The sequence below is a fragment of the Pleurodeles waltl genome, chromosome 6, assembly GCF_031143425.1.
Source record: "Pleurodeles waltl isolate 20211129_DDA chromosome 6, aPleWal1.hap1.20221129, whole genome shotgun sequence".
Lineage (NCBI taxonomy): Eukaryota > Metazoa > Chordata > Amphibia > Caudata > Salamandridae > Pleurodeles > Pleurodeles waltl.
The window spans coordinates 881,975,694-881,987,500 of record NC_090445.1 but is presented as its reverse complement, the minus strand read 5'-3'; the positions used below and the strand labels follow the sequence as shown (position 1 = coordinate 881,987,500).

Below are 11,807 nucleotides of genomic sequence, written 5' to 3'. Positions count from 1 at the left end.
ATGGAGAGATAAGGCGACTCTAGAGGAGAATTTACAGGCGCTAGAAACCAGGATCCCGGCGTTTAATCCTGGGTTCCTCAATTTATCAACGTGCGATCCTAAACAAACGAATGCACCTCTGCTCTGTTTCAGTTCTTTCTGCGAAAAACGCCCCCCCCCCCAGAGGATTCTATGCTCGGTGCACAAAAAGAAAGATTCAAAATGTCCCAATCATGGTGGGAGACAGGGCACGGCGTGCGGACAGATTATTTAAGGCGCTGATTGCACTTCTAGCTGTAGCGCTGTTTGCACTTAGTAGTAACACTCCGCAAGGCGCCATTGCAGTTGAATCGCGGGCCATTTCTTTCCCATTGTGTAAGAAGTTTCAATAAACGTGCCTGCTGTAAGATATTATTTTTCGAAGATCTCCGTCGTGATACTGTTTCTATTGTCAATTTAAGAGTTCTTGTAACACGACAATACACCTGAAATTCTTATCTGCAGATACAACCAGAACCCAAGGAGGCATTATTGCTCTAATTATAGGTTATATGTTTTTTATTTTAATTCATTCCTATTTTTTGACATGGCATTGGTTTTCTTTCATAATTTATGAAGTTCGAAAGGTGTATCACATCCCCGAATTCGCCATTCAAGGCAGTGACTTAATTGTTGCGAATTACTGCGGTGTGTGACAAAAGAAGTGACCAACATTTGAGGAAATGCGACGAAACGAATTGTTTAATTGTTCCAGACGTTTCTACCGTGTGACTTTTTAAAATGCGGTAATTGCCTCAAAGGCTTTGCCATTGGCACTTCATTTCTCTGATGATACAGCCCGTTCATTTGTAAAAATAGTAACGTATGAGTTTCAATAAATCCATCAGAAACTAGATTATTGAGATTTAGAATTTTACATTTTTTACATGCTATTTTTGTTTCGATGACGAAATGTGCACGAGTTTCTGTGTTTGTCGCATTAATGAGAAACACATTATAATACACGAGGGTGAATGGAAATATACAGAGATGTGTTTTTAACTAAGGAAGGATGTCTCTTCAAAGCATGGGTTGAACGAGTGTATTACACCCACATGAGACAGACTGTGTAGTTAAATATTGCAGTAACTATCATTTCCGTGGGGCGGCGATTCATAATTACGTTAAATATATGAATATATTGTGCCTCCATATTTATTGTTGATTTTTCTTTTAACATAATATACATAACTTACTTTAAAAAAATCCTACGCGTCCTATTTACAGTACTGAAGCAGTGCGTTCACAAGTGCTGTTAACAGTGCATTCAAATAATGTGAAAATATAAATTATTTCTGTAGTAGTGTAAGTTTCAGACAATATTATTTGGGCCGAAGTCTAGCTATTTCCAGGTCAGTCCAGAGCAATGCATTCTGTGCGGAGGCAGGGGGCGCTGGTCAGCAGAGGGGAGGCTTCTGGAGGGTTAAAGTTAAAATAAAATGGCCCGGGTAAGGGGTACGGGGGTCTTGGGTGGGCGACTGCTGATGTCTATACCACAGTTTACAGAAGCAGCAAATGAGCCGTTTCTGCTCTTTTCATTTTGAGAGCGAACGGCGGGGGAGGGAAGCCTCGAAATGGAAACTTTCCGTACTGCAGAATGATATTTAACTGACTGACAGACCCCACCTCCCTCACCGTCAGAGGCAGAGTGGCCTGTTCCTTCTCGGCGCCATTAGCCCTGCTATCACCTGGTGCCGAATGTTCTCCAGTCACCGAACCATTTTCACCTTATAAAATCTGTGCTTCAATATTACCTGGAAACCAGGCCTTGCCTTATATACTTTATTTTCAGTCGTTAGTGAAACACGTACTTCCTTGTTTCGCTTTTACTGTTAATACATCCGGTAGATACAGCGTGTGGTTATTTAGGTAAAAACATTACACTCTATTGACAATGTGGGACCCATGTTTTGCGGTTGTGAAACTTCCTAAAATGCTGGAGGACACAGAAATTGTTTAGCGCATCGCTTCCAACTCCCACAAACCCAAAGCAGCCAGGATGTGCTGTGCAGCTTCCCGTTCCTCGAGCACACTCCCAGCGCGGCTTGCTGGCACACGCATCCTGCGACCTTGGCATGTTTTGCTGCCGCCTTTCGGTTTTTGGGTTTCAAAATACCAAAATGCGTTCTGATTTGTCTTCATGCAGAATGTTTCTTACATTCATATATATTTATTTATATATACTCTCTATATATATTTTAGTTCGGTTGCATATTAGCTATAGATATGCAGCAGTGGCTGTGCCGAGGCGGTCCTCATACTTGTGGCAGTTACGCCCGAGGGCGCTGCACCGCTCGCCCATCTCACGCACCCCCTTGACTGTCCCCTTTGTTTCCTTGAGGCTGGGTAGTGAGCAGCGCTGGGTGGCCACTGCCCCCCCTCTGTTCGCAGTGTGAGGGTCACCTCCCCGCAGGGGGCCGAGGCAGGTTCAATGAAGGTACTCCCAGGAGGGGCCTGGGCAGCAGATGCCCTACCAGGCCCGGATGCCCTGCAGAGTCCCTTGGCAGGTCGGCACGGTGGCCCCTTGGTGCCCCTGTGGCTGCACTGCAGTGTTCAGCTGGGGCAGGTTGCCCATGTTCATGAAGGGGCTGCCCCCCGCACTGCCCTGCGCGGCCGGGAGGCTGGAGTAGTTGCAGCTGTAGTTGCTGTTATACTGAGGGGGGTTGCTGTAGCTGTAGGCCGGGTAGGCATTGTAGGAGTAGGGGCTGCCCCCCACACTGTAGGCCGTGCCGTAGCTCTGAGAGCCCCCCAGGCAGGGCTTGCCGTCCCGCACCAGCACTGGCACAGCCACCCTCCGGGGCGGAGGCGGGTGCTGGTGGCCCCCCAGCTCCAGGGACTTGTCCTGCCGCTGCCGCTTGCACTTGTAGCGCCGGTTCTGGAACCAGATCTTGACCTGCGTGGAGGTGAGCTTGAGGCTGCTGGCCAAGTGCTCCCTCTCCGGGGCCGACAGGTAGCGCTGTTGCTTGAACCTCCGCTCCAGCTCGAAGACCTGCGCCTGGGAGAAGAGCACGCGGGGCTTCCGCCGGCTGCGCTGCTTGGGCCTGTCCAGCTCCTCAGGCCGGAGCTCCTCGCCCTCGGAGGACTTCTTCAGGAAACAAAGCTCTGCAGGGAAAGCAACACAAGGAGGTTAGCAATGCCACAGACTGGCACAAAAGGCGAGCACGCGCAAGTGCACCCAAGCGCATATCCCACGAGCATCCCTTCACCTGCATGGTCTGTCCACCCCTGGCTGTGGCCTGGCCACACCTGGTTATATGGGGAACACGCACGGGCTACAAGCAGTCTAGCCGAGCCTCAGTGGGCTCTCTACCCAAAGTCATACCTCACTAAGGACATTTTAGCTGAGTCTTTACTCGACAGGGGACATTCTAGCTGAGCTATCACTCCATGAGGGGCAGCACACCTCTTGAAGAGACTCCAGACAATACAGAACTCAGCAGCAAGACCATACTCAACCTCCCCAAAAGTACCCACATTACACACCATCTCAAAAAACTACACTGGCTCCTGATTCAGAATACTGACCCACAACTACAAGGCCCTGCACAATGAAGGACAAGTGTACATCAACAAACGCCTCTCCTTCCACCAATTGACCAGACACTTCTGATCAGCTTCCCTCTCCATTGCAGACAGCCCACAGATCCGTGGAGACAACAGTGGAGGATGCTCCTTCTCCCAGCTGGCAGTCAGGGCGTGGAACAACCTCCCCTTCCACCTCAGGACCTCACTGTCAGTCCAGTAATTCAGAAGAGAACTAAAGACCAGAATGATCTAATGATCATTCCTCCATGCAGCAGCTACAGCTCCACCGCCTCAAGCCCCTCAAGAGTAATTTGCAGTACTGTATAATTGTTTGATTGATTGGTTGATTCCCGCTGAGCCCTCACTTGATGAAGGACATTCCAGCTGAGACCTCACTCGATGAGGGACATTCTAGTGGAGCCGTGGCCACAGCTACTGCAGAGAACCTGACGCCTCACCCAACTAAGAACATTCTAGCTGAGCCCTGCAGGGTTAGGGACACTGGAGCCCCACCTTCAGGTGCTAAGGATGGTGTAGCTCAGCCCTCACTTGTCTAGGGTCATTCAAACCAAGCCCTCACCGATCCAGGCAAGGGCTATCCGAGCCACTAGCTGAACTGTCCATGGGCTAGGGGCATCCTATGAGCCCTCATCTGACTACGGCATTCTAGCTGAACCCTCTCTGACTGGAATAGAGAACTTTCTAGCCTCAGCAGCTAACAGGGTCGTCCTCGCATAGGGACCTCCGAACTTTCTATCTGAGCCCCCACCCGGCTAGTGAAAGTAACAGAGCCTCCACCCCGGCTAGTAATATTGTAACAGGGCCCTCACGTGGCTAGGGACACCCTAGCAGAGCCCCCAAGTGGCTAGTGATATACAGATTCCTCACATAGATGGGGCCCTCAACTGGCTAAGAACATGCTTACTGAGCCCCCATCTGACCGGCGACAGCATAATTCCAACAGAGCCCCTAGTCGGCTGGGGCTATTCTAACGGAACCACCACTTGACAAGACAGAGCCCTCCCCGCATAAGGGCATTCTAGATGCACCCCTTCAGTGGCGTCTGCAGGACTAAGGGGCGGCACACATGTTTTGGACAGCCACCCATAGACTTTAAAATGGACCAGTGCAACAAGGGAAGAAAGACCCTGTGGGCAATTAAAAAAATACAAAAAACAAACACATAATTAAATAAATAAGTAGAACCAATGACAAAAAGGAACCCTCTTCCAAGATTCGATTGGAATTTCCACTCGTGACACTCATCTCACGCACTACAGATCATACTCAGAGGTGTCACAAAAAAAACAAAAAAACGGCTACTATATTTATATAAAAAATATACGCACGAACGCGCGCACACGTTTGTATAGACAGACAGACCGACCAAGGTACTCTGCCAAAATATAAATGTTAATGCACTTCTTAAAATCAGCCCCTCGCCCATGTTAAACACGTGCTGCCACTGTACACCTTGCGCCGACATTAATGTTTTGATATTAACACATATAGCTGTGAGAAAGCTGTTAACATTTTCCTTTCCCCACATATAATGTATTTGCAACACTTCGCCTTGGACTGTAAATGTACTTTTGAAAGTTGAGTGACTTCAAAGTCCGGCACCAGTATCCGGGGCTAGAGAGAAAACTTGCGTTTTCCCATTTCCGCCGAACTGCAGTACGCAAGAAGCGCGTGTGCGTATAATATAAAGACTTGCAGCACTTTTATGCGGCTTGGCCAACACGCACGGTGTCTGGGAAAATACCGGCCGCGGTATATGTATGGAAGTAATACCCTCTCGCCTCACAAAAGCAAATATTGGCATGGTAAAGGGTCACTTCATGTATGTAGCCGTTCCGAGGATCTCACGAGTGAAGGAAGAGCTATCGTTAGCATTGTGCACACTCTAAGTCCCACCCTCATGTGGTGCACCCCAGGATCTACCTTTTCACGCACTCGGTGTCACAGTCCCGATTAAACTGTGTTTATAGTCGTTATTAATGACGTTAAAACCATACCTGTGCACGCGCCCCTCGAAGGTGTACAAGGCTATCAAAATTCTATTCCTCATAAGAAATGGTTCGTTGCAACATTTGTATAATATCTAAGCGCCACGAGTACATTTTAATCTATGTACTTGTTTAATTTTATTGACTAACTAGGACACCATTTTTTATTTGTACATCATATTAGTTTTAGTAAAAAAACAGTTTCATGCCGTGAGATTCATCTTAAATCATGTGACCTTCGAATCTCTGTCATTTCTAGCACAGTGACTGTGTTCGGTATTTGCGACACTAGCATATATCAATCAGTAAATAGTGCCCACGAGAAATGTGAAAAAGACTTTTGGTGTGTAATTAAAATTTGTATTTAACTTCCACGAGCCGAAGAGGGCAGAAATGTTGTGGAGAAAAAACCTGTACAAGGTGCTCACAGTACATGTACCTCGGAGAACTTTTCTGTAACACGTTTAGCCGTGGTCATTTTGGTGGCGGAGAGGCATTTTACCAAACATTTAAAATGACATGACCCAACAGCATGAGGCCAGGGTAGATATAAAATGCACCTCGTGTGTAACACTCCTCACACAACACTGTGATGCAGCTGTTAAGCTCCGACGAGAAAGTAAAACTAGGTGGTATGAACCACAAACCACCCAAATGACAGGAGACCTGAAGGCGATTATTAAAGTTTTTGCCGTCTTCCCAGCGTTAATTAAGACCACCGCACAGGGAGGCAACCCCCCCCCCCCCCCTCTCGTTTTAAATACATTCAGCGAAGCACACACAGAAAAATACGCAGACAGGCAAACATTCACACACATAGAAATAGACAGAATCGCCTCAAAAATAGAAACAAACCTACATTGAAGCACGCACGGAAACAGAAACGCACAGACATCACGGAGACACAAGGAAAGATACAATCACCCCACAATAGACAGAAAGAACCCGCGTTGAAGAACTCACTGAAACAGAAACACAGACTCTAGGCACACCCACGAAAACACACAATCAACACCCCCCCCCCCCAAAAAAAAAATAACCCAAGAGAAACAATAACTCATTGGAACACGCACGGAACCAGAGACACCCAATACTAAGCAGACACACAGAAACAAACCCCCCCCAAACAAAAAAAAACAGACAGAAACAAGCACACATTGACCTAAGCACGGAAACAGAAATACACAGACGCTACGTAGACACCCAGAAACACACCCCCATCAGACAGAAACAAATACACATTGATGTTCGCACGGAAACAAAGCATACAGACACTACGTAGACACACAGAGAAATACAAAGGAAACATCATAAAACATAGAAAATGGTACAGACAAACAGGTGTACGTATAGAAACAGAAACATAAACGCACTGCAACAAAAATAGATACACAAAAAACGCCTCAAAAGACATATGAAGCGCCCAGATGCAGTGAGGCGCGCGCGCATACAGATGCACATGCACACACATACACACACAAGCACCCATAAAACTAAGCCCACGTTTCATTGTGTAATTTAACTGGTGCTCATGTAAAGCACCCCAATACCTTCCACTACATAAAAACTGCAACATCAAAAAAACGTACAGAAACACACATACATAAAGGCATACACAAAGAAGCATACTCGGATAGACACACAAACAGGTGCAAGTAGAGAAACACACGTGCAGAAAGGGGCAGGCACATATATTGAGGCAGAAAAACATACAACGAAATAAAGAAACACGATCAGACAAGGAACTAAAGAAACAAAGCAAAACGTGCGCGAACACACACACACACTGAAGCCTGTACGTGAACGGACCCAAAGCACCGCTGCCAAGTTTAGAAAGTTCAAATGAGGGGCAGCAGAAGCTACTTGAGTGGCATGTTCCGACTCCCGGGAGTAATACACTGGTCGTAAAAGGTTTTTAAGGAGGACTCGGAACATACATCATAATTTGCCACATTTAGCTCAGAAATGTTTCCCTATATTTGGAAAGACGCCCGGTCCATCCCCGGAGATCTATTTCTACATTTGCTTTTTCAGTCTCGACAGAACATTGTGCATACTTTCTAAGCCGCTAAATAACTGAAAATTTGACAGTCTGTGTGTCTTTACATATGTGTCCAATGCCCGGGAACCCACAAAAGGTGTGAACGCGTTACAGGAAGATTCGGGATTGCAGGAGTCTACTGACTTACTTTGGAAGACGGGGTGCTTTCGGAGGGAATAAGCAAAACAGGTAAAACAAGTTGAGAAGTTTCACCACATCAGCGGTATAAATAGGCATATTTCAGATATGTGGCTTCTGAAGGAACGAGCGCGGTGATGACATTTTGCTAAACTTAGTGCCGTGAGCTTGTTTGCTCCCCGAGAGCAGCTGCCCTTGAGTGTGCAGTTGCTAGACACATGTACTCACTGTGTGCTTCCCCATCGTCTTCGTCCTCCTCTTCTTCCTTGGGCTGGCAGGTGCTCCCGATGGCCGTGTGGCTGACTATGTACCTCCTGGGCGAGACGCCCACATCCTCCGCGGGCCCGTCGGGCACCAGGTAGGGCAGCTTGTCGTCCCCCTCCTCGGAGAAGCTGGAGTTCTCCCCGGCCAGCATGCAGGACGAGGGCAGGAAGTGGGGCTCCGGCTCATGGTGCAGGTGGTGATGGTGTGGGGGCCCCGGGAGTTGCTGCTGCTCCAGGTTCAGAATGTCCTTGACAGAGAAAGGTGTGGAAGTGACTGGGCTTGGTAACATCATCGGGGCAGAAAAAAAAGTTAATTGCCAGAAACCAAATAATCAATAAATCTTGAGAAGAGGAGGGGGAAGCGGGCGCTCCCTGCCGCCGTGCAGGGTGATAAACGATGGAAGAGGTCCTTCTCCTGTCTAAACCGCCTCCATTTGCCTGCAGCAAAGCGTCTGGGTTTTGTTACAGCGGCCAGCGTTGGGACTAGTAACAAGGCGGCTACTGGAGCCGGAGGAGCTCTCAGAGGGGAGGTGACGTCATGGGAGAGGGGCTGCCGAGGGGCGGAGCAGGCCCGCCCTCACGGGCATCTTGTTGCACTGTGAGAGACTACGAGAGGCCGCGCCCCTTGTCCATGGCTTCCGCCCCTCGCAGCTGGTACTGTAGAGTTTTACAGAGCTGCACCGGGTACAGAAGAGCTTCACGAGGGTGGGAGGCCCTCTCTCTTGTCCAGATGTTCAAACATCAGCATCTAGTCGGGGTAGGAACACTGAGTACCAAATTAAGGGGTAAAAGGCTACTTTAATAGAGAAAGTCTGGCCTAAACATAAAACCCAAAAGCCTTACAAAACTGGAAAGCTTACTAATACACTGAAAAATTATTCTCCCACCCCATTAAACCACAATACCCTCTCCCTGCAAAGTCTTCCCATACATGCCCCAAACGTGCAATATGAATCTTGCCCCACTGCTGATGTCAAGCACTATGTTGTTCCCTTTACCCAAACCTACTGTTTGACCCTCAACCATACCCCAGACTTTCCTGAGCTGTACTAATCCCCCCCATTTTAGCCCTCCCATACTGTGATTGTTTTGGAGCCCCCAACAAGCAAGAAAACCCACAAGGAGCTTTCCTACCCCACCCTGATCAAAGCACTAAACTAGAAAATGGATCCTACCTCAGCTTCATGATCGTCCCCCTATAACCTCTGCAATGGTCAACCTCAGCTCCAACAGATAATAATTATTACCAAAAACAGATAGGTGTACCCCATCCTGCTGAAACAATGACTTGTCTACTTGCACCAATTACTCATTTCTCAAAACCGAAATACCTAAGCTGTGACAAGAACTCTGCATCTCATTGTTGGCCTTTTTCCTCGGTATTTCTATTGCACGAGGCTTCTGCTCCCCTTCCAAACGAGTCTCTGCACCAACTCAGTCCACATAATGTGTCCCAGTCCAGCTGTTCAATATCCGAGACAAATCACTTTTCATTGCTTTCAAAAGACCAATACCTGAAGGAGAAACAATATTGTTTTGGTCTCAATGTATAACCAATAAATCAGGACACACCTTCCCTGTAATCCATTTAGACAAAAACCCCAACAACTCCTCTCAGCGCATGCCACTCTTCCCCCGCCACAATAGAAAAACCCTAGTCCCATCCAAGCCAAGTTGTCTGCCAAAACTTCTTGCTTTCACCTGGTTTTCCGCCCAAAGAACAAACAATTACCAACATAGCAAAAGAACAGTATTGCCACAATACACATAGGGGGTCATTCTGACCCCGGCCGGCGGCGGAAGCCGCCGGCCTGGCTGGAACCTCCAGAATACCGCTGCACGGTCAAAAGACCGCCGCGGGTATTCTGAGTTTCCCGCTGGGCGGGTGGGCGACCGCCAGAAGGCCGCCCGCCCGCCCAGCGGGAAACACCCTTCCATGAGGATGCCGGCTCCGAATGGAGCCGGCGGAGTGGAAGGGGTGCGACGGGTGCAGTTGCACCCGTCGCGATTTTCAGTGTCTGCGTGGCAGACACTGAAAATCTTGGTGGGGCCCTGTTAGGGGGCCCCACGACACCACTTACCGCCATCCTGTTCCTGGCGGCCAAAACCACCAGGAACAGGATGGCGGTAAGGGGGTCGGAATCCCCATGGCGGCGCAGCAAGCTGCGCCGCCGTGGAGGATTCCCCAGGGCAGCGGGAAACCGGCGGTACACTGCCGGTTTCCCGTATCTGACCGCGGCTGTACCGCCACGGTCAGAATTGCCCATGTAGCACCGCCAGCCTGTTGGCGGTGCTACCCCCGGCCTCCACCCTGGTGGTCATAGACCGCCAGGGTCAGAATCAGGCCCATAATGATTAAAACATTTGGAGCTCCATCTACCCAGTGACTTCACTTGTCTGTCCGACCTACCTTGAGCCTTGGCACTGGTAGCTGCACCAATCCTAAAAGAATATGTTCCATAATTTGCGGCCATCAAACCCCAAAATGACATCTCCCATCTGAAAACTTGAAAGGCTGTCAAAATGAGCTGTCTTCATGAACAAACACCCACATGCTCGGCCCGCCCAAAAAAATGTGAAAAAGCAACCAGTTTCCAATAGGACAAGCTACATTAGAACTTTTTGTCAAAACAACCTTGTGCCCCCCTGCCCAATTGATCTGTCTAGGACCATGCCAGCCAAACCCTTATCTCATTACCTGAAGCCTTAAAATAACTCCTCAAAAACAACTTTACGGGCAAAATTCAAAAGGCCCTTTTGCATCTTTCTCAGTTCCAATTTTGAGCATACCAATGCTACCTCCAAAATTTCAATCAATGTTTGTTCCATATCCCTCGGCAAACAAGTTTCCATCCACACCAAGTCAAATTCAACACCCAAAAAAGTGATCTTTGTAAAGGGCCCTACCTTCTTTTCTGGACCGAGGCACCCGCCGCTCCTCCATAACTTTTTGAAATTCCATCGAGCCTTCTGACATTCTCCTGAGCTCATCCTGCCCACTAGCAAGAAGCAAGAAACCATCTAAATAATGCCTCACATAACAGGCACATTTTTTAACTGAAAAAAATACTGCAAAAAGCAACTAAACATCTCAAACTGTCATAGTTGGACTCTCGCTTTTAGGAAAGACTGCTGATTTAGGTATGACAGCACTTTTGTTTGTAGGCAACTGAGCAACTGAGTGACTCCTACAACAAGTCGCAACTGTCTGCCCAGCCCTCCTGGCTCACAAGCAGTACCTCACCAAAACCCCAAACAGTGAAAGGTGATTTCTGGCAGCCCTATGCATGGACTCTAGATTGTGACATCTCAGGGGAGTCGTGGTGGAACAGAAGTTACCTTTTTCTCATGTTAGTAATGAGTCTCAGTCACACAAAGGCAATAAAGAAGATGTAGGAAAGTTTCCAATAGGTTTATTGAAAAGACTGCAATCTACGGTAAAATGCATGAGCTGCAATGATTAGGATAACAAACAATAAAAGAAGCATAATTGTGAAGATGAGTTGTGAATACAAACCCTCCCACCATCTTGCAATAACCATGAAGTGTAAAATCCCTAGCATAGAAAACCTAATGAGAGCTAGGTATGATAAACCTGATCTGCCAGTACTATGTCCATGAGAAGTTCCCCCAACCCTAGTTACCTTGGAATGAGGTCTGTGGGTCACACTCTGTGGTGATACAAAGGCTGAGTTCTGCAGCGAGGTGAAGTGCAGCCTAGATGGCATCTGGAAGGAATCCCTCTGATAACCTTGTCTGTGTGAGATGTATTTATACAGATCATGTAGGACCCCTGAAGCAGGTATGTTGCTA

The 11,807-nt window shown here is 47.9% G+C and overlaps 1 protein-coding gene across 1 annotated transcript; it reads right to left on the bottom strand.

Annotated features, from left to right (window-relative positions):
• Positions 1–519: 519 nt before the first annotated feature.
• Positions 520–8,472, bottom strand: NKX2-3 (NK2 homeobox 3). Its single transcript, XM_069239666.1, has 2 exons — positions 7,960–8,472; positions 520–3,120 (listed from the first exon to the last, which is right to left on the bottom strand). Exons 1-2 carry the CDS (start codon positions 8,285–8,287, stop codon positions 2,489–2,491), a joined length of 960 nt encoding a protein of 319 aa, XP_069095767.1. The 5' UTR covers positions 8,288–8,472; the 3' UTR covers positions 520–2,488.
• Positions 8,473–11,807: the final 3,335 nt, after the last annotated feature.

Coding starts and splice junctions, on each gene's coding strand:
- NKX2-3 (XM_069239666.1), bottom strand. CDS start 8,287: ATGATGTTACCAAGCCCAGTCACTTCCACACCTTTCTCTGTCAAGGAC. Junction 3,121..7,959: donor AGACGATGGGGAAGCACACA/GTGAGTACATGT, acceptor CTTTCCCTGCAG/AGCTTTGTTTCCTGAAGAAG.